Source organism: Phyllobates terribilis, unplaced genomic scaffold, assembly GCF_046119375.1.
Source record: "Phyllobates terribilis strain yellow unplaced genomic scaffold, ASM4611937v1 Scaffold_4__5_contigs__length_816908805, whole genome shotgun sequence".
NCBI lineage: Eukaryota > Metazoa > Chordata > Amphibia > Anura > Dendrobatidae > Phyllobates > Phyllobates terribilis.
This window is the reverse complement of record NW_027362764.1, coordinates 811,869,582-811,893,177: the sequence shown is the minus strand read 5'-3', so window position 1 is coordinate 811,893,177 and position 23,596 is coordinate 811,869,582. Positions and strand designations below refer to the sequence as shown.

The 23,596-nt window shown below is 46.9% G+C and overlaps 1 protein-coding gene across 7 annotated transcripts in view; it reads left to right on the top strand.

Moving 5' to 3' along the window:
• LOC141266140 (uncharacterized) overlaps positions 1-23,596 on the top strand; it is a 236,973-nt gene that overhangs the window by 172,807 nt on the left and 40,570 nt on the right. For 3 of the 7 annotated variants that reach the window (XM_073680104.1, XM_073680103.1, XM_073680105.1), the window contains 2 exons: positions 9,519-9,642; positions 18,444-18,517. In XM_073680104.1, coding sequence (XP_073536205.1) covers positions 9,519-9,642; positions 18,444-18,517 — 198 coding nt within the window. Of the gene's footprint in view, positions 1-9,518; positions 9,643-11,898; positions 12,070-18,443; positions 18,518-23,596 lie in introns of those variants that run through there. The other 4 variants (XM_073680107.1, XM_073680108.1, XM_073680106.1 and 1 more) reach the window with 3 other exon arrangements.

The window sequence follows — 23,596 nt, the reverse complement described above, 5'->3', positions numbered from 1 at the left end:
AGGAGACTGCTGGGAGATTATACAGTATACACTGAAGGATTCTGGGTGATGAGAGGAGACTGCTGGGAGATTATACAGTATACACTGGAGGATTCTGGGTGGTGAGCGGAGAGGAGACTGCTGGGAGATTATACAGTATACACTGGAGGATTCTGGGTGATGAGAGGAGACTGCTGGGAGATTATACAGTATACACTGGAGGATTCTGGGTGATGAGAGGAGACTGCTGGGAGATTATACAGTGTACACTGGAGGATTCTGGGTGATGAGCGGAGAGGAGACTGCTGGGAGATTATACAGTGTACACTGGAGGATTCTGGGTGATGAGCGGAGAGGAGACTGCTGGGAGATTATACAGTATAGACTGGAGGATTCTGGGTGATGAGAGGAGAGGAGACTGCTGGGAGATTATACAGTATACACTGGAGGATTCTGGGTGATGAGAGGAGACTGCTGGGAGATTATACAGTATACACTGGAGGATTCTGGGTGATGAGAGGAGACGGCTGGGAGATTATACAGTATACAGTGGAGGATTCTGGGTGATGAGAGGAGAGGGGACTGCTGGGAGATTTTACACTGGAGGATTCTGGTTGATGAGAGGAGACTGCTGGGAGATTATACAGTATACACTGAAGGATTCTGGGTGATGAGAGGAGTCGACTGGGAGATTATACAGTATACACTGGAGGATTCTGGGTGATGAGAGGAGATGGGACTGCTGGGAGATTTTACACTGGAGGATTCTGGGTAATGAGAGGAGACTGCTGGGAGATTATACAGTATACACTGGAGGATTCTGGGTGATGAGAGGAGATGGGACTGCTGGGAGATTTTACACTGGAGGATTCTGGGTAATGAGAGGAGACTGCTGGGAGATTATACAGTATACACTGGAGGATTCTGGGTGATGAGCGGAGAGGAGACTGCTGGGAGATTATACAGTATACACTGGAGGATTCTGGGTGATGAGAGGAGACTGCTGGGAGGTTATACAGTATACACTGGAGGATTCTGGGAGGTTATACAGTATACACTGGAGGATTCTGGGGGATTATACAGTATACTCTGGAGGATTCTGGGTGATGAGAGGAGAGGAGACTGCTGGGAGATTATACAGTATACACTGGAGGATTCTGGGTGATGAGAGGAGACTGCTGGGAGATTATACAGTATAGACTGGAGGATTCTGGGTGATGAGAGGAGAGTGCTGGGAGATTATACAGTATAGACTGGAGGATTCTGGGAGAGGAGAGGAGACTGCTGGGAGATTACACAGTGTACACTGAAGGATTCTGGGTGATGAGCAGAGAGGAGACTGCTGGGAGATTATACAGTATACACTGGAGGATTCTGGGTGATGAGAGGAGACGGCTGGGAGATTATACAGTATACACTGGAGGATTCTGGGTGATGAGAGGAGACTGCTGGAGATTATACAGTATACACTGGAGGATTCTGGGTGATGAGAGGAGACTGCTGGGAGATTATACAGTGTACACTGGAGGATTCTGGGTGATGAGAGGAGACTGCTGGGAGATTATACAGTATACACTGGAGGATTCTGGGTGATGAGGAGACTGATGGGAGATTATACAGTATACACTGGAGGATTCTGGGTGATGAGCGGAGAGGAGACTGCTGGGAGATTATACAGTATACACTGGAGGATTCTGGGTGATGAGAGGAGACTGCTGGGAGATTATACAGTATACACTGGAGGATTCTGGGTGATGAGAGGAGACTGTTGGGATATTATACAGTATACACTGGAGGATTCTGGGAGAGGAGAGGAGACTGCTGGGAGATTATACAGTATACACTGGAGGATTCTGGGAGAGGAGAGGAGAGGAGACTGTTGGGAGATTATACAGTATACACTGGAGGATTCTGGGAGAGGAGAGGAGACTGCTGGGAGATTATACAGTATACACTGGAGGATTCTGGGTGATGAGAGGAGACTGCTGGCAGATTATGCAGTATACACTGGAGGATTCTGGGTGATGAGAGGAGACTGCTGGGAGATTACACAGTGTACACTGGTGGATTCTGGGTGATGAGAGGAGACTGCTGGGAGATTATACAGTATACACTGGAGGATTCTGGGTGATGAGAGGAGACGGCTGGGAGATTATACAGTATACACTGGAGGATTCTGGGTGATGATAGGAGACTGCTGGGAGATTATACAGTGTACACTGGAGGATTCTGGGTGATGAGAGGAGAGGAGACTGTTGGGAGATTATACAGTATACACTGGAGGATTCTGGGTGATGAGAGGAGACTGCTGGGAGATTATACAGTGTACACTGGAGGATTCTGGGTGATGAGAGGAGACTTCTGGGAGATTATGCAGTATACACTGGAGGATTCTGGGTGATGAGAGGAGAGGGGACTGCTGGGAGATTTTACACTGGAGGATTCTGGGTGATGAGAGGAGACTGCTGGGAGATTATACAGTATACACTGAAGGATTCTGGGTGATGAGAGGAGACGACTGGGAGATTATACAGTATACACTGGAGGATTCTGGGTGATGAGAGGAGATGGGACTGCTGGGAGATTTTACACTGGAGGATTCTGGGTAATGAGAGGAGACTGCTGGGAGATTATACAGTATACACTGGAGGATTCTGGGTGATGAGAGGAGATGGGACTGCTGGGAGATTTTACACTGGAGGATTCTGGGTAATGAGAGGAGACTGCTGGGAGATTATACAGTATACACTGGAGGATTCTGGGTGATGAGCGGAGAGGAGACCGCTGGGAGATTATACAGTGTACACTGGAGGATTCTGGGTGATGAGAGGAGACTGCTGGGAGATTATACAGTATACACTGGAGGATTCTGGGTGATGAGAGGAGACTGCTGGGAGGTTATACAGTATACACTGGAGGATTCTGGGAGGTTATACAGTATACACTGGAGGATTCTGGGTGATTATACAGTATACTCTGGAGGATTCTGGATGATGAGAGGAGACTGCTGGGAGAATATACAGTATACACTGGAGGATTCTGGGTGATGAGAGGAGACTGCTGGGAGGTTATACAGTATACACTGGAGGATTCTGGGAGGTTATACAGTATACACTGGAGGATTCTGGGGGATTATACAGTATACTCTGGAGGATTCTGGGTGATGAGAGGAGAGGAGACTGCTGGGAGATTATACAGTATACACTGGAGGATTCTGGGTGATGAGAGGAGACTGCTGGGAGATTATACAGTATAGACTGGAGGATTCTGGGTGATGAGAGGAGACTGCTGGGAGATTATACAGTATAGACTGGAGGATTCTGGGAGAGGAGAGGAGACTGCTGGGAGATTACACTGTGTACACTGAAGGATTCTGGGTGATGAGCAGAGAGGAGACTGCTGGGAGATTATACAGTATACACTGGAGGATTCTGGGTGATGAGAGGAGACGGCTGGGAGATTATACAGTATACACTGGAGGATTCTGGGTGATGAGAGGAGACTGCTGGAGATTATACAGTATACACTGGAGGATTCTGGGTGATGAGAGGAGACTGCTGGGAGATTATACAGTTTACACTGGAGGATCCTGGGTGTTGAGAGGAGACTGCTGGAGATTATACAGTATACACTGGAGGATTCTGGGTGATGAGAGGAGACTGCTGGGAGATTATACAGTGTACACTGGAGGATTCTGGGTGATGAGAGGAGACTGCTGGGAGATTATACAGTATACACTGGAGGATTCTGGGTGATGAGGAGACTGATGGGAGATTATACAGTATACACTGGAGGATTCTGGGTGATGAGCGGAGAGGAGACTGCTGGGAGATTATACAGTATACACTGGAGGATTCTGGGTGATGAGAGGAGACTGCTGGGAGAGTAAACAGTATACACTGGAGGATTCTGGGAGAGGAGAGGAGAGGAGACTGTTGGGAGATTATACAGTATACACTGGAGGATTCTGGGAGAGGAGAGGAGACTGCTGGGAGATTACACAGTGTACACTGGAGGATTCTGGGTGATGAGAGGAGACGGCTGGGAGATTATACAGTATACACTGGAGGATTCTGGGTGATGAGAGGAGACTGCTGGCAGATTATGCAGTATACACTGGAGGATTCTGGGTGATGAGAGGAGACTGCTGGGAGATTACACAGTGTACACTGGTGGATTCTGGGTGATGAGAGGAGACTGCTGGGAGATTATACAGTATACACTGGAGGATTCTGGGTGATGAGAGGAGACGGCTGGGAGATTATACAGTATACACTGGAGGATTCTGGGTGATGATAGGAGACTGCTGGGAGATTATACAGTATACACTGGAGGATTCTGGGTGATGAGAGGAGAGGAGACTGTTGGGAGATTATACAGTATACACTGGAGGATTCTGGGTGATGACAGGAGACTGCTGGGAGATTATACAGTATACACTGGAGGATTCTGGGTGATGAGAGGAGACTTCTGGGAGATTATGCAGTATACACTGGAGGATTCTGGGTGATGAGAGGAGACTGCTGGGAGATTATGCAGTATACACTGGAGGATTCTGGGTGATGAGAGGAGACTGCTGGAGATTATACAGTGTACACTGGAGGATTCTGGGTGAGGAGAGGAGACTGCTGGGAGATTATACAGTATACACTGGAGGATTCTGGGTGATGAGCAGAGACTGCTGGGAGATTATACAGTGTACACTGGAGTATTCTGGGTGATGAGAGGAGACTGCTGGGAGATTATACAGTGTACACTGGAGGATTCTGGGTGAGGAGAGGAGACTGCTGGGAGATTATACAGTGTACACTGGAGGATTCTGGGTGAGGAGAGGAGACTGCTGGGAGATTATACAGTATACACTGAAGGATTCTGGGTGATGAGAGGAGACTGCTGGGAGATTATACACTGGAGGATCCTGGGTGATGAGAGGAGACTGCTGGAGATTATACAGTATACACTGGAGGATTCTGGGTGATGAGAGGAGACTGCTGGGAGATTATACAGTGTACACTGGAGGATTCTGGGTGATGAGAGGAGACTGCTGGGAGATTATACAGTATACACTGTAGGATTCTGGGTGATGAGAGGAGACTGCTGGGAGATTATACATTATACACTGGAGGATTCTGGGTGATGAGAGGAGACTGCTGGGAGATTATACAGTATACACTGAAGGATTCTGGGTGATGAGAGGAGACTGCTGGGAGATTATACAGTATACACTGGAGGATTCTGGGTGGTGAGCGGAGAGGAGACTGCTGGGAGATTATACAGTATACACTGGAGGATTCTGGGTGATGAGAGGAGACTGCTGGGAGATTATACAGTATACACTGGAGGATTCTGGGTGATGAGAGGAGACTGCTGGGAGATTATACAGTGTACACTGGAGGATTCTGGGTGATGAGCGGAGAGGAGACTGCTGGGAGATTATACAGTGTACACTGGAGGATTCTGGGTGATGAGCGGAGAGGAGACTGCTGGGAGATTATACAGTATAGACTGGAGGATTCTGGGTGATGAGAGGAGAGGAGACTGCTGGGAGATTATACAGTATACACTGGAGGATTCTGGGTGATGAGAGGAGACTGCTGGGAGATTATACAGTATACACTGGAGGATTCTGGGTGATGAGAGGAGACGGCTGGGAGATTATACAGTATACAGTGGAGGATTCTGGGTGATGAGAGGAGAGGGGACTGCTGGGAGATTTTACACTGGAGGATTCTGGGTGATGAGAGGAGACTGCTGGGAGATTATACAGTATACACTGAAGGATTCTGGGTGATGAGAGGAGACGACTGGGAGATTATACAGTATACACTGGAGGATTCTGGGTGATGAGAGGAGATGGGACTGCTGGGAGATTTTACACTGGAGGATTCTGGGTAATGAGAGGAGACTGCTGGGAGATTATACAGTATACACTGGAGGATTCTGGGTGATGAGAGTAGATGGGACTGCTGGGAGATTTTACACTGGAGGATTCTGGGTAATGAGAGGAGACTGCTGGGAGATTATACAGTATACACTGGAGGATTCTGGGTGATGAGCGGAGAGGAGACTGCTGGGAGATTATACAGTGTACACTGGAGGATTCTGGGTGATGAGAAGAGACTGCTGGGAGATTATACAGTATACACTGGAGGATTCTGGGTGATGAGAGGAGACTGCTGGGAGGTTATACAGTATACACTGGAGGATTCTGGGAGGTTATACAGTATACACTGGAGGATTCTGGGAGGTTATACAGTATACTCTGGAGGATTCTGGGTGATGAGAGGAGAGGAGACTGCTGGGAGATTATACAGTATACACTGGAGGATTCTGGGTGATGAGAGGAGACTGCTGGGAGATTATACAGTATAGACTGGAGGATTCTGGGTGATGAGAGGAGAGTGCTGGGAGATTATACAGTATAGACTGGAGGATTCTGGGAGAGGAGAGGAGACTGCTGGGAGATTACACAGTGTACACTGAAGGATTCTGGGTGATGAGCAGAGAGGAGACGGCTGGGAGATTATACAGTATACACTGGAGGATTCTGGGTGATGAGAGGAGACTGCTGGAGATTATACAGTATACACTGGAGGATTCTGGGTGATGAGAGGAGACTGCTGGGAGATTATACAGTGTACACTGGAGGATTCTGGGTGATGAGAGGAGACTGCTGGGAGATTATACAGTATACACTGGAGGATTCTGGGTGATGAGGAGACTGATGGGAGATTATACAGTATACACTGGAGGATTCTGGGTGATGAGCGGAGAGGAGACTGCTGGGAGATTATACAGTATACACTGGAGGATTCTGGGTGATGAGAGGAGACTGCTGGGAGATTATACAGTATACACTGGAGGATTCTGGGTGATGAGAGGAGACTGTTGGGATATTATACAGTATACACTGGAGGATTCTGGGAGAGGAGAGGAGACTGCTGGGAGATTATACAGTATACACTGGAGGATTCTGGGTGATGAGCAGAGACTGCTGGGAGATTATACAGTGTACACTGGAGTATTCTGGGTGATGAGAGTGACGCGCCCCCTGGGCCATATTCTTTTAGGGGGGAATATCCGGAGCCGGATCAGATGGGGGTTGTAGTCTTCCGAGTGGCTGTGACCCGGTCCGTGCCCAGGGTGTCAAACTGATTTGTATGTGGCAGTCATACAGATGTTATAAGTTCTTTATTTGTCGACTACGCCACCCGTTGTGTTGCGGTCACTATGGCCGCCGCTGCAGCAGGGTCCGCTGAGGCTGTTGGTGTAGGTGCAGCTTTGGTGATATAACCCCCAACGGGTGGGGTATAGCCTCAGGGGATCAGGTGCAGAGGATGGGAGTTGTGGTGATGCAGTGTAGACGGCAATCAGAGACAGAGTCGGGTTATGCAGTTTAGGATGTTTTACTCACTGCTGATGTTCTGGTCACTCCAGCTTCGAGTGACCTCCCGAGCCGTGCTGCGTCCACCAGGTTCTGGATCCAGCCAACTCCCAAATAAGTCCGGAGCGTGACCCTGAGCTCTCCTTCAGTCCTTTCTCTGGCCGTCCCCACTATTGATCCACCCAGGTCCAGCTCCCTCGGGCCTTCTGTTGGGAGACCCTTGGCCTTGGGTTCCCTGACCCTCCTCGTGGTATGCCTTCGTGGTGGATGTGGTGGGTGACCGTGGCAAACGCTGCCCACGGTCTCCGGTCTCTGGCTGGGGAGTGTTTTTACCCCCACCAGCTTGGGTTCCGGTACCCTGATGCCGACTCTTCACCCGGGGATTTAAGTTGGGATCTTGGAGTCCTTTTCTGCTGTTTCCCCCTCTGGGTCTCTCTCTTCTCCTCTCTCACTCTGGGTCTCTCTTCTCCTCTGCTCCTGACTTTCTCTCTGCAACTGACAGACTGACCCTGTTCTTTGATGGTGCCCACCTTATATACACCCTCTATGTGTGAGCTCAGGTGACCAGCACCCAATGAGCTCCTATCTTTACCCAGGCTGCTCCCCCTATCTGCCCCTACACTACTTGGGATGTACCACCCCCCTCCCACTCCAGCCAGGAACAGACTCGGTCGTACCTGCACATTTCTAAGTGGGAGTACCGTCGGTCTGCTCCTCGGAAATGGGATGTATGTAGTGCATGCAGCCTACCGAGCTCAGATCCACACTCCATCCTTACCCGGGAGTGGAATATCACACCTCTGGGTTGAGGTGCAATACCCCTGTAGCAGCCGAATCCTCAGGGTGCTACAAGAGGAGACTGCTGGGAGATTATACAGTGTACACTGGAGGATTCTGGGTGAGGAGAGGAGACTGCTGGGAGATTATACAGTGTACACTGGAGGATTCTGGGTGAGGAGAGGAGACTGCTGGGAGATTATACAGTATACACTGAAGGATTCTGGGTGATGAGAGGAGACTGCTGGGAGATTATACACTGGAGGATTGTGGGTGATGAGCGGAGAGGGGACTGCTGGGAGATTATACAGTATACACTGGAGGATTCTGGGTGATGAGAGGAGAGGAGACTGCTGGGAGATTATACAGTATACACTGGAGGATTCTGGGTGATGAGAGGAGACTGCTGGGAGATTATACAGTATACACTGGAGGATTCTGGGTGATGAGAGGAGACTGTTGGGAGATTATACAGTATAGACTGGAGGATTCTGGGTGATGAGAGGAGAGGAGACTGCTGGGAGATTATACACTGGAGGATTCTGGGTGATGAGAGGAGAGGAGACTGCTGGGAGATTATACAGTATACACTGGAGGATTCTGGGTGATGAGAGGAGAGGAGACTGCTGGGAGATTATACAGTATACACTGGAGGATTCTGGGTGATGAGAGGAGACTGCTGGAGATTATACAGTATACACTGGAGGATTCTGGGTGATGAGAGGAGACTGCTGGGAGATTATACAGTATACACTGGAGGATTTTGGGTGATGAGAGGAGACTGTTGGGAGATTATACAGTATAGACTGGAGGATTCTGGGTGATGAGAGGAGAGGAGACTGCATGGAGATTATACAGTATAGACTGGGTGATGAGAGGAGAGGAGACTGCTGGGAGATTATACACTGGAGGATTCTGGGTGATGAGCGGAGAGGAGACTGCTGGGAGATTATACAGTATACACTGGAGGATTCTGGGTGATGAGAGGAGACTGCTGGGAGATTATACAGTATACACTGGAGGATTCTGGGTGATGAGCGGAGAGGAGACTGCTGGGAGATTATATAGTTTACACTGGAGGATTCTGGGTGATAGGAGACTGCTGGGAGATTATACAGTTTACACTGGAGGATCCTGGGTGATAGGAGACTGCTGGGAGATTATACAGTATACACTGGAGGATTCTGGGTGATGAGAGGAGACTGCTGGAGATTATACAGTATACACTGGAGGATTCTGGTTGATGAGAGGAGTGGAGACTGCTGGGAGATTATACAGTATACACTGGAGGATTCTGGGTGATGAGAGGAGACTGCTGGGAGATTATACAGTATACACTGGAGGATTCTGGGTGATTTTTGCTCTCGTTGGTTGTCAGGTTCCTCTCCGGTGTCACGACGTCGCTCTCTATTTCTCGGTGGAGGAGTGGGATTATGTAGAAGGACATCGGGGTCTGTACGTGGACGTGTTGATGGATGATCTGCGGCCCCCTCCATCAGCAGGTATGAGGGGTTGTGGGGTCCTATCATGGTGGCTGGAGCCTTCGTCCCTTCGTGTATGGTGCAGTCAGTAGGATCTCCTCTGTTCAGCTCTTTTTTCTTCAGGGTTGGGGTCAGGTCCATTGTGGCCGCTGTTTTGTGGATATCGTAGATTGCGCTTTCTTTATGGTATAAATTGTATATCCTCCTGTTACTTTATGGTGGCCTACGCCGGAGCCATATGCCTGATGTCTCCTCCATGTATCCCTCGTACAAGGCTGTAACATGAACCAATCCTTGCTTGCGCAGTGAGAGGTCATCATGGTGGATTCCCGGTAGTTCTCCCTCAGCTGGCCTACACCGCCTTCTAAATTATTATGTGTTTGGATCACTGACATCAATCTTAAATTCCTGTGATGATTAGTTGCCAGGTGCCCAATTAAAGGGAAACTACTGAAGAAGGACGTTCCTCTTTGTTAGTACATGGTTAGGGTTCACTCTCCTGTTTTCTTGCATCGTTGAATTCTGAGCATGACATTCTCTAAAGAAGAACAGAAAATGACAGCACGTCTCTGAACTGATGGTTCAAAATGGCTGCAACATAAGACAATGTATTAGCCAAAGGGCTAGAGAGGGTACAATAATAAGGGTCTTCAGGCAGCGATGAAGCTCGGTGCATTGTTGCATTGCTGCAAATGAAGTTGGTGATTTTGTCAGTATTAATGGTGTCCTCAGTGCTCAGAAATACACGCAAATACTTTTCCATCATGTAATACCATCAGGGAGGTATTGTGGAGCAGGACAACGACCCCAAATATCTAGTCCATGTCCTTAAGAATGAGCTTAAGCTGGCAGTTGTTACGCCTCTGTCTCAGCCGGCTCCGTCATTTTCACGTATAGTTGCCATCATCAGGTTTTCCACGTTGCCTGGTCTGACGTCATCTTCCGAGGTCTCTTGAAGCCCAGTTAAACACGCGCCTGTTTCTTAGTATCAGGACTCGTGTGTACAGCGACTGTTCAGAATCTTCCACCATCTGTTTACATTGTGCATTCTGCTTTGCAAAACTGTTGTGATTGCTGCATATCCTCAGACCCGCTTTCTATCTCCTGGTTAACCCATCCTCTATGTGATGCATAGATTTTGCCTAGTCCTTGCTGTTATAGAAATATTAAAAATTTCTGAAGTCACTCACCCCTCCTCCTTTGTCCTCTCACACGGTTTTGCAGTAAGGAAGCAAGAGCTTACAATCTACCAACTTCTTTTGATAATAGAACTACACAGTTTCACATATGAGAAATGAGTAAGACTGCGATGTATAGATTGGAGGCAAAGAGAAGTAAACCATCTTAATTAACGTGCAGGCAGCCCCTTTGTGAAGTGAAGGACCCGGCAGTGCCCAGGTGACTGAACGAAGATCTATATTGTGCATAGACAAAGAGATTACAAAATAGACAGGAAAGTCCTCTTTAAGTTTGGAGAGGATTAAAGCGAATAGCTAACGTTTTTTAGAGATAGCCATTGTCCACACAGGACTCACATTTCCTTCATAAACATATCTCTGGCAGGCTCCTTGTCCCCTTTGTAAAATGTTTTGTGTATTTTTTTATAAACACTGCCTCATTTTGGATTAAATATAAAATGTAATAGTTCTGTTCCTTTTGTTCTGTAAACAGCGCCCCAAAGCCATACACTACCAGATCCAGAAACAGGCTTCCAGTCAGCTTGATTAAAAAAAACGACTGGTGGTGGCGGCAGCTAATCTTTCTGGGGTTATCGTGGAGCTAGCCGTGATCGTACGGAGGTATATACATATTCCAGCCGTTGGAATCCGGAGGTGTGTATACCATACGCTCACTGTTAGTTTTCCGATAACTGGTCTATTAGTGCGAACAGCCTGCTGCCTCCTCCGTTAATCGTCGGCCAATCGTATAATTGTCCGGACAATAGGGGGCAGCAGAGAGCTGTTCGACACAAAGATTACAGCGGGTGGCTCTGTGTGACCTTGCCGGGCTGTGATATCTTGACACTCGCTGTTCTACATGCCTTCAAGTCTCCTGGTTCAACGCCCACGGTTAACCCAAATCTTGCTGTAAGCATCACAAACTGTTATTGGACTTCAAGTTGGGCAATCATCCTTGCAAAACTCAGGTGATTCCTTGGCTTCCCCTATGTGATACATTATATCCTCTCTGTTCCACTTTCTTCCAGTCTGCTGCGCAACACCCTCGGTTAGCACATGAGTTGCAGTACGCATCACAAGCTATTATTGGACTTCATATTGTGCATTCTTCCTTGCAAAATTCCTGTGATTCCTTTTGCCTTCGTCTATATGATGCATTGGATTTGACGTTTGTCCAAGTCCTCGCTATTCCACTTACCGTGCGGTCTGCTACAGCAATGCTCTCGGCCGTGTCTACCTGACCTGTGGCTTCATGAATCTATCTTACCAGGTGAGCCTAACAGAAGTGATCATATGGCCCCCACAGAGCCCTGATCCTGACATCGAGTCTGTGGGATCACATGAAGAATCAGAAGGGTTAGCGTAAGCCTCATGCAGAGACTATCTGTGGGGCGTCTCACCAATGATTATCATCTTTATGTTTGAAAGTATTCTTACTTTGCAGCAATTTTTCTACATCTACCTAAAACGTTTTCACAGTACTTTAGCCCTCCACTAGCGGTTTAGAAATCCCTTGGCTTCTCATTTTTGTGTTGGCTCACGGCCTCAGGGCTTGTGTTGGCGGTCTTTAAGGCATTGGATGGAACCTGTCACCAAGAAAATGCAGTCCAGTCTGCAGGCATCATATTATGTATCGTGGAGAAGGGGGGAAAGCTGAGTAGATTGACATATGCAAATTGCCTCTTCAGAGAAAAACAGGACTTGGACTCTATAGCGCCACCACAATCTGTATTTTGGCTGTATTTTTCGCTGCCAAGATGTTTCATAGGATTTGAATAAAGTAAAGCCCTTTCACCTAAAACTGTGCGTGCCAATAATTTTCTTTTTGGACACACTACCAGTTGCTATTTTTGCATGGTGCCTCCATTTAGAAAGGAGTTTCAAGGAAGAAGTGAAATTTACAGTCTCCAAAACGTCCATCTGCAATACACCCAGTACCATATACTGAAGAACAAGAAACATTTTCAGTCGAGTCAAGTGAGGAAGAAGAAGGCACTTGGTGTAATGAAGCATTTTCCTCTCGCGACCCAGACTTTGTCAGCAACCTCAACTGAACCACACCTTATAACACAAAAGTCAACTGAAGGATTTTGTTAGAGATTTGGATCTGCCCCAGAGTACGGCTGAGCTCTTGGGTTCCCCAGAGTACGGCTGAGCTCTTGGGTTCCCCAGAGTACGGCTGAGCTCTTGGGTTCCCCAGAGTACGGCTGAGCTCTTGGGTTCCCCAGAGTACGGCTGAGCTCTTGGGTTCCCCAGAGTACGGCTGAGCTCTTGGGTTCCCCAGAGTACGGCTGAGCTCTTGGGTTCCCCAGAGTACGGCTGAGCTCTTGGGTTCCCCAGAGTACGGCTGAGCTCTTGGGTTCCCCAGAGTACGGCTGAGCTCTTGGGTTCCCCAGAGTACGGCTGAGCTCTTGGGTTCCCCAGAGTACGGCTGAGCTCTTGGGTTCCCCAGAGTACGGCTGAGCTCTTGGGTTCCCGGTTACAGCAGGAGAATCTCCTAGTTAGCGATGTTTGGATTTCTTTGTTCCTCAACTGTAATAAAGATCTTGTCCAATACTTTTTCATGGAGGGTGATGTTGTGGCACGCAACAACATCAACAATTTAATGGAAGCTCTGAAGATAAGTCATTATCCAGGGGAATGGAGGCTCTTCATCGATTCATCCAAAAAAAGCCTAGAAGCCTTCTTGCTGCATAATGACAATGCGCTACCTTCAATTCCAGTTGGTTATGCCATCCACGTGAAAGAAACCAATGACAACATGAAATAGCTGTTGAGGTGCCTGAACTGTGACATTTGTGGCTCCAGGGTGGCACAAAGTCCTGCTGCTTTCTGTGAGAGTGGGATAGTCATGCAAGAGAATATCACTACAATAAGAGACTGGCCTCTCCGACATTCACTTCAGTCAGGAAAGAGTAATAATGTCCGGCATCCAGCATTTGTGGACCCACAGAAGATTTTGTTACCACCATTGCAGATCAAGTTGGGCCTAACGAAGAACTTTGTGAAGGCAATGGATAAAAATGCAAAAGTATCGAGTGTCCCATTAATAAATTTCCAAGGTTGAGTGAAGCTAAGATAAAGGAAGGAGTTTTTATTGGACCTCCGATTCGTAAGCTTCTTCAAGATAAGGAGTTTCTCTGTTTTTTGCAGAGCAAGGAAAAGGCTGCATGGGTCGCATTCACATTAGTGGTAACTCGTTTTTGGAGAAACTCAAGACCAGATTACTATGAAAAGTTGGTGGAAAATCTCCTCAAAACATACAAGGATTTGGCTGTAGCAAGTCCTTTAAAGATTAATTTCTTACATTTGCATCTAGAATCGTTTCCACCAAACTGAGTAATGAGCGACGAGCACAATGAGAGATTTCACCAAGACATTGTAGCAATGGATAAAAGATATCAAGAACAATGGAATCAATCAATGCTGGAGATTACTGAGGACGATTGTAAGAGATGATCCGATATAGGAGGACAAGAGACAAGAAAGACATGGATCCATTCTCCTTGATATGACTGTCTTTCTTGTCTCTTGTCCTCCTATATCGGATCATCTCTTACAATCGTCCTCAGTAATCTGCACCACTGATTGATCCATTCTCCTTGATATGACTATCAGTGGTGCAGATTACTGAGGACGATTGTAAGAGATGATCCGATAGGAGGACAAGAGACAAAGACAGTCATATCAAGGAGAATGGATCCATCAATGCTGCAGATTACTGAGGACGATTGTAAGAGATGATCTGATATAGGAGTGTTACCCTCCTGCCCGGACTGTTTGGCGTGAGCGTGGTTAGTGGTCCCACTGGGCCACGAACCAAGGTGTGCCTGGAGGGGCATGACTAGGGGCCTCGCCAAATCCGAACACGGACGCACGGCGGCTTAATTGACTCCGTGGTCCGAGGCGGGATGTGGGAGGTGGCCCAGGTGCTACTCCAGGTCAGACCCCGGTCACACAGCTGTTGACCCACACCGGGGAATGCAGGAACGGGCAGGTTTGGCTGGTATGTAGACAGGCAGGTACTGGCGGGCACGGCTGGTATACAGACAGGTGGGTACTGGCAGGTAGGTAAACAGGCTGGATAGGGACCAGTACAGACTGGGATACAGGAACAGAGCTGCAGGTGCGGAGGGGAAGTGGAGCAGGGCAGAGCGGCAGGTGCGGAGGGAAAGTGGAGCAGGGCAGAGCAGAGCTGGAGGTGCGGAGGACAAGCGGAGAAGAGCAGAGCCGCAGGTGCAGAGGACAAGCGGAGCAGGGCAGAGCAAAGCAGAGCCGCCTGTGTGGAGAACAAGCGGAGCAGGGCAGAGCAGAGCCGCAGGTGCGGAGGGCAAGCAGAGCCATGCAGAGCAGAACAGAGCCGCAGGTGTGGAGGACAAGCGGAGCAGAGCCGCAGGTGCGGAGGACAAGCGGAGCAGAGCCGCAGGTGCGGAGGACAAGCAGAGCAGGGCAGAGCCGCAGGTGCGGAGGACAAGAGGAGCGGGGCAGAGCCGCAGGTGCGGAGGACAAGTGGAGCAGAACAGAGCTGCAGGTGCGGAGGACAAGCGGAGCAGGGCAGAGACGCAGGTGCGGGCAGACAGGACAGGGCTCTGTTCACATGGAAGAGACAGGGAAACGGGACAAGCAGAACCAGATACACACAAGGTACTTGCTATGAAGTAGCGAGTGGACACAAAACTCACAAACAGAAGTACAGAGACAATGAGAAGGAGTTAGGTACTGGTTCAGACACTGCAGGAAAAGGGAAGGATCGGACATAGAGACAAACAGGTAACGGGCTAGGACACAGTTCAGACAGGAACTGACACAGGAACTATATCCAGGAACAGGCCTGGGGATTCAGCTCCCAGGGTGGCGGAAATAGACTAGAAGTCACAGATACAGGTAACGGGCCTGGGTACTCAGCCCCCAGGGTGGCGGAAATAGACTAGAAGTCACAGATACAGGTAACGGGCCTGGGTACTCAGCCCCCAGTGTGGCGGAAACAGGCAAGATACAGGACAGGACCTGGCAACTCACAGTTGCACAGAACACACTGTAAGAAAGTGATGCTCAGGCACCTCCTACTGGGTGGAGGAGGTTTAAGTATCCAGTGACTCACCGCAATAAGCTGGGGACACATTAGGACTGCGCACAGTGTAACTTTAAGAATCAGGAAGTTCCAGCGCCACCCCCCTAAGCCAGCATACAAGAGACATGCACACAGCAAGTAGAGAAGCATAGTGCACTGCCTTGACTGGTAGGTAAGTTGGCGGCCCTGCGTGGTGGGAGATGGTAAGCCATGCCAGCACGCCGCCAAGGATGTTACAGTGAGGACAAGAGACAAGAAAGACATAGTCATATCAAGGAGAATGGATCCATCAATGCTGCAGATTACTGAGGACGATTGTGAGAGATGATCCGATACAGGAGGACAAGAGACAAGAAATAAAAAGTCGTCACTGAATGAGGAGCGACTGTTGTAGAGCGATTTCTGTAACTGTTTAGAATTCACAATCGTGTTTAGACCTTTTACTTATTGGAGTTGTTGCTAAGTTTCCTGTAAATAAATATCAGAAAATTGGCATATCAAATTATTCTGCTTCTTTATATTTGCAAAAATAATAATGTTTCACAGTACTGAAACTTTTATGCATTAATTATACAGTATGTAGCAGTAAAAGGAAAACTCTTTGATATCCTAGATACAAGAGCCAACGAAAAATGTCCATTGTCAGATTTGAATTCAGGAGGTCAAAATCATTAAGAGAAGGCTCATTTCATACCTGAACCTGACAACTATTGAAAATATGTAGAATAGTGTTATCGGAGCTAATATTTCCCTATGGGACAAATTAGTTTTCTTAAATTGTTTTGATTTTGATCGTGCGAAACTCTTTTGCCACCAGTGAATGAAACATTTCGAGATAATGGCCCTGGTGATGTATGAGATAAAAAATTATAGCTAGGTCTAATATCCTGGTGTAACTATCTTCAGTATGAAGAATAGATTTTTTTTTTTTTTGTGGAATTAAGATTGTTATTAATGATCGAGAAATGCCTTTGAAAGGTTAGTTTCCGAATATAGGCATTCAAATCTAAAAAAATCCCCCAGAAACTTAAGCCCGTAGTTAGGAGGCTATTTTCTGATTCGTTAAGAATATGACTAGAAAGATTATAGAATTTTATGATTTGTGGTTTAGACAGCCCTATGAAGAAGAAGAATTTCAGAACTTTTTCCACCTTTATTGTCTTCCATAATTTGTACAAATCCATTCAGATGCAAAATCAAATTATTTTGAGGGGGGAAATAAAAATAACAAAACTAACAATGTGGCTGCACAAGTATAAGCACCCTCTTATAATTGGGGATGTAGTTGTGTTCAGACTTGGTCAATCATATTTCCCCTCATGTTACATAGTAGTCAGTGCACGGCAGCCATCATTTACAGAGATTATGATTAGCCCCAGAGAAAGTGTCGCTGTTCTAGGAGGATTTTTCTGACATTTTCTTAGTTGCATTTTACAGCAGAAGTCATGGTCTGTAAACAGCTGACAACACAGCAAAGGATCTCATTGTTGAAAGTTATCAGTCAGAAGGGTACAAAAATATGTCCAATGCATTAGATATACCATGGAAACTGTGAAAATGGTCATCAAGAAGTGTCAACAGCGACATTACCTAGAATTGGAAGTCCCACAAAAATTGTTGAAAAGACAAGAAAATTGGTCCTGGAGGCTGCAAAAACAAGAGGCTGACATCAACTTTAAGAAGCTGCAGGAATTTCTTGCCAGTCCTGGTTGTGTTGTGTATGTACCTATATTGTTCTATATTCTTCATATGTTCGGCCTGTTTGTTTGGGTGGAAAGACGGAAGTCTTTTATTACAAAGAAAAACATCTAAGTCCGACTTTGTTTTGTTAAAACCTCCATAATGTGTCAAAAAACTTTGGGAATGTGTTATGTCTCATGAGACTGAGAGGGAACTTTTTGACTATAATTCCAAAAGGGATGTTTGGCACAAAACCAACACTGCGCATCACCTGAAGATCACCATACCTACAATGAAAAATGTTGGAAGCAGCATTATTCTTTGGGGCTGTTTTTCTGCAGCTGAAAGTGGGGCTTAAGTCAAGGGGGAGGGAATTATGAACAGTCCAAATATCAGTCGATTTTCAACAAAATCTTCAGTCCTCTGCTATAAAGCTGAAGATGCATTTCAGCGTGATAATGACCCTAATTGAACTTCTGGAGATCTGGTAATTTGGAGGTCAAAGTTTAGGAATGACCCAACCCGAGCCCAGACAATACAATGTAAAATCTGTGGTGACCTGAAGAGGTTGCTGTACACAGGAGATACTGCCGCAATGTGACAGATGTGGAGCTACTGCAGGTTTGAGCGGGCAAAGCTTTCCATTTCTAGATGTGCCGTGCTGATAGACCCTAACCGAAAAAGACTGAAGGATGTTAGAAATTCACAGGGGACTGCAACAAAGTATTGCTAAAAATTCTGAAATTATTTTTTTTACATGATGAAAACCTGGCCTTTTACCAGGGGCTTGTAGACTTTTTATATCCACCGCAGATATAGAGTGGTCATATAGTCACTGTCTGGTATATAGATATACACGGGTCACTTATTTAGTCACTTTTTGTCTTCCACAGATGGTTCCAGTAGGAGAAGTCCAGCAAACAGATGTACCAACCCTCAAGAGGACAATGTCTCCGAGAATTATCAGGTAGATGGCATTAACGATCACGATTCAACTTTACATTCATTTGAAAGTTCATTTCTAGGAACAGGAAACGCACAAATGTTTGAAAAGACTTCTCTTCTCCCATCCTCTCTAGTTGGGTGACCCTAGTTGGTTAAGATATAAACGGTCAACTATTGGTTGGTGGCAGCCGGACCAGAATGCTCCACGGTCTCTCTACATCCGTAAGCGCCATGCTATGGACCTTGTCTCGGCCTAGCTTACTGATAGTTAGCAACTATCCAGGAGGCAGTGGGGACCAAACCTCATTGTTGCGCACGCCGGAGGTCACTGGAGCAGAAGTCGCAGTGACTCCCCGTTCTCTAGAGCACAGCAGTAAAATAGCGCAGGGAGAAAAAAAACACTGGTTAAGTTATAGGCGCATTGCGCATGCGCGGGATGTGCGGATCTAGACTGCAGATCACAGGGCCCTGTGCAGGGGAAGGGGGAATATTTCAATTAAGTAGGTAGGCGGGCATTTCTTGGCGTCCCCCGTTCGCCAAGCCTAGGAAAATGGATTTTATAAAAAAGATATATCAAAGCTAGCAGACCTCTACTATGGGCCATACAGGTAACTATAGATTTACATTTCTATCACCTGTATGCCCATAGTAGAGGTCAGATATCTCCCAGGGGGGACAGATTCCCATCAGACCTCTACTATGGCCATACAGGTAGGTATAGAGTTACATTTCTATCCCCTGTATGTCCATAGTAGAGGTCAGATATCTCCCAGGGGGGACAGATTCCCATCAGACCTCTACTATGGCCATACAGGTAGGTATAGAGTTACATTTCTATCACCTGTATGCCCATAGTAGAGGTCAGATATCTCCCAGGGGGGACAGATTCCCATCAGACCTCTACTATGGCCATACAGGTAGGTATAGAGTTACATTTCTATCACCTGTATGTCCATAGTAGAGGTCAGATATCTCCCAGGGGGGACAGACTCCCATCAGACCTCTACTATGGCCATACAGGTAGGTATAGAGTTACATTTCTATCACCTGTATGTCCATAGTAGAGGTCAGATATCTCCCAGGGGGGACAGATTCCCATCAGACCTCTACTATGGGCCATACAGGTAACTATAGATTTACATTTCTATCACCTGTATGCCCATAGTAGAGGTCTGAAAAGTCCCATGGGGAGACAGATTCCCTTTAAGGCTCTGGATAGAAGGTTATACTGGACGGCAGACAAGCAAATGAGGCGGCACACCGGAAGCCACAAAACCAGGAGGGGAGATGAAAGGGGAAATGGCAGGTCTAAAGCAGGACTTAGATGTAGATTGTAGAATCCACCGCAGATTGTAGCAGTTTATAGTGCTTACAACAATCGATGGGTTAATCAAAGCCTCAGAACAGCAGTGAATACAAGTTGTAAAATCCATAGTAGATTGCAAAGCAATGAGAAAAGTCTCCAATAACAGTTAATCATGCTTCCAGCAAATGGAGGGTTGACTAGCAGGTCCCAGAAGCAGGTTACAGTGAAGATGCAACTGAAGGAACTGCATGGTGGCTAGTCCAAGCCACATGGCAACAGAACACAACACTACACAGACTGAATATTTAAAGCTCTCAGGTGTGTTTAGGTAGACCTTAAAAGACTTTGAATGATGAAACACACCGGGCAACTTGTAAAGCCCGATGTAGATCAGAGAAAAGGTTGGAGGCCATAGGGAGTGGAGTCTGGCTCAGAAGCCAAGACAGGGCCGTAACAACTCCACCCATTATAGACCTGCTTTTTAGAATATTGTCTACTCTGAGAATTTTTATAAAATATTCTCATGAGAAGAAAATACATTTTAAGAATTTTTTTATGGAAATGCCTTCCTTGTAGCATCAGATTCGGGGTCCACAGCCTATAAAGAAACCAACCTGTATACCTTTCAGCACACCATTTTCACAAAAAAAAAAGTAGCTGTAGATTCCTATAAGTGGGAAAAAAAGATCCATCCAAGTCTGAGTGCATGTTACACCAGAAGAATTGCTGAGGGTATACATGTGCCGCTTTGGCGTCATGGCATCTTGCATGACAGCTTTATGTTGGAGCCAGTGTCATCCAAGAGCTTTTCAGAAATTGAATCTCCTCGGATAGAACCCTACGTTCTTACACAAGAAGAAGCTGACCAAGGAAGTGAAGGCGTCCACACCCTGTCACAAAGGAGTAGGCTAATATCCAGATCATAAAATAATTGGAATGACTTAAGAAAATTCTGAAATTTGGGAAGCAGATTGGACCCTGCTTTTAGGTAGTTCAGTGCTGATTTGGAAGACTTTAAGACACGAAGTCGCCTGGTCCAGACTCTTCCTTTATCTTTGCTCAGACAACACCACCACATTTACATTCATAAGGTCCCCAAGAATGTAAAATAAGAGACTTGGCACTATGTATCTTCCTACATCTTCTGCTCTCCAGAAAGATCTCCGTCTTTGACAGCAATGTAATGTCAAAGGCGGTTACTGAAGTTTCACAAGTGATACAGCGCAGCACTGAAATACCAAAAAACTATTTTTTGAACCTAAACCTAGAATCTAAATTAATATTCATATTATAAGTTTAGTCTCAGAAAGCCTGTGTGTTACGCTGATGGGTGTGGACCCACTGCGCCACGGGCCGGGCTTACCCTGGAGGAGCGTGACAAAGTGTCTACCGGATCTTCACTAGGGCCTCGGATGGTTAGGATAGGCCGTTGATAGACACCAGGTACCAGTCCAGGGCCGTCCCTGGGACTGCAGCAGCTGACCGGAGGGTCGGAGACACAGGTATGAGATACTGGTGGATGAAGTCAAAGACGTGGACAATCCGAGTTCAGGGCAGGCGGCACAGGAGCAGAAAGATCAGGATAAACAAGTAGGCAAGCCGGGTCAGAAAACAATCAAGACCTTTCCAGAAAGCACATTACAGGAATCTAGACAGAGACTGAACTAGAACCTCTAGATCAGACGAGGAGTGGTGGGAATAGCTGTCTGGTAAACACCCTACTGCTTGGGGATAGGCCAGAGAATGTCACATCTGCAGGACACGATGGGTTTAAATGCCTGCAGAAAATGTCCATGCCTCCATATAGCCAGATGGAGATTTACCGGCAGCAGAGGATGCAGCAGTATTGGAAATGCTACAAGAGGCAGTTCAGCGAGACAACGCTCAACTGGGGAGAGCAGAGTGAGGACTGCAGTGAGTAGGGCAGCACTTACCGCCCGTGCAGGTTGCCACCCTTACACTTTCTCTTCTTTTGGCCAGCCGAGGGAGAAATCACTCAAGAATAGTAGGGGCATAGATATTGTCTGCAGGCTCCCAAGACCTTTCCTCAGGACTGAAATACTTCCAATCAACCAGAAGAAAAGGTCCTCCCCCATACCTTCTTGGAATCCACGATGTCCTTCACCTCAAACACGTCCGAAGGACTCAGTATAGATGGAGGAGTAAGAGGCTTGGAGAAGCTGTTCAGGACCACCGGTTTTAGGAGTGAGATATGTAAGGAATTGGGGATCCTTAGGCTCACTGGGAGCCGAAATCTGTAGGTCACCGGATTGAGATGGATCTGCCTGAGAACCATGAATGTCCCAAGGTACTGAGGAGCGTGCTTATTAGAAGGCCCCTTCAGGCGAATGTTAGGAGACGACAGCCAAACTTCATCGCCGGGTCGGTAATTGGGCGGAGAACCTCTCCTGTCTGCATGGAATTTCATCTGGGACACAGCCTTAGGGCTCGTTCACACTTGCGCATAAATAATATGTCCCATTCTTATCCAGGAGAGTGGGACAATTTTTTTCTCACTTGTCATCCGTGTGCTGTCCGTATGCAATCCTTTTTTTTACTCGGCTGCTATTAATCTTTTACAGGACTATTTACAGTTTCCTATACTACAGAATTTTATTGTATCTATAAAAACCGATGCCATACTGATGGTCCATATGGCATTTGATTTTTATTCTCGCACTGTCCGATTCGGAGTAAAATCTGTGATTTTTTTTTTTTTCTTTTTTCCTCATGCGGAATTCAGCTGAGAAAGTACGCAGCTCTGCACCGCCTCATTGAGTAATATTGGTCTGAGCGCAATCCAGTTTTTTTATCAGATTGCACTCATCTGATTTATACGCTAGTGTGAGCAATCCCTTAAGGAGGGAGGCCAGGGTCTGCTGCCAGATCTGAAGGAAGTTGCCAGAAGAGGAATCCACTGCTGGTACCCTGCAGGAAGCAAACATAGGCAAGGGCACTTGAGGGTGCTGGGAATAAACAGCGAAGAATGGAGATGCTCCAGAAGACTCCCAAACATGGTTGCTGTAGGAAAACTCTGTCCAGGGGAGTAGTTGTACCCAGTCATCTTGACGGGCAGAAATGAAGTGTCGAAGGTAAATCAGATTCTTGAGAACTATCTGTTCCACTTGCCCGTACGTCTGCGGATGGTACGCGGAGGGAAAATCCAGCTGTATATTCAGTAGCTTGCAAAGGGCTTTCCGGAATTTTTAAGTGAACTGAACTCCATAATCAGAGACTATAAGGAGAGGAAGGTAATGGAGATGGAAAACGTGCTGGAAGAACTGTGTGGCAAGCTTAGGAGTGGAGGGAAGACCGACTAGAGGAATGAAATAAGCCATTTTCTAAAACCAATCCACCATGACCTAGATTGTGTTTCAGCCCTCAGATAGAGGCAGGTCCTTGATTAAATCCATTGCTATGTGTTTCCAGGGAGTGGAAGGAACCATCAGTGACAGTAGACGACCAGCAGGCTTGTCCCTTGAGGACTTGTTTCTGGCACACTGTGGACAGACGGTTACGAAGTCCCGGACATCCTTTACCAGTGAGGGCCAACAGAAGTGGAGTGCAAGCAGCTCAGTTGACTTGCGTATGCCCATATAGCCAGCCAAGACAGACTTCTCCTCCTCTTAGCAGAGGAGACAAAGGTTTTGCCCAACGGAATGTCTTTTAAAAGGACAGGGGCTGCTTCAATAATTCTGGCCGCGTAAATGATGTGCTGAGACTCCACCGAATCGGTCATATTAAAGGATCGAGACTGCATCTGCTTTGACATTCTGCTCAGCTGGACGGAAGTGT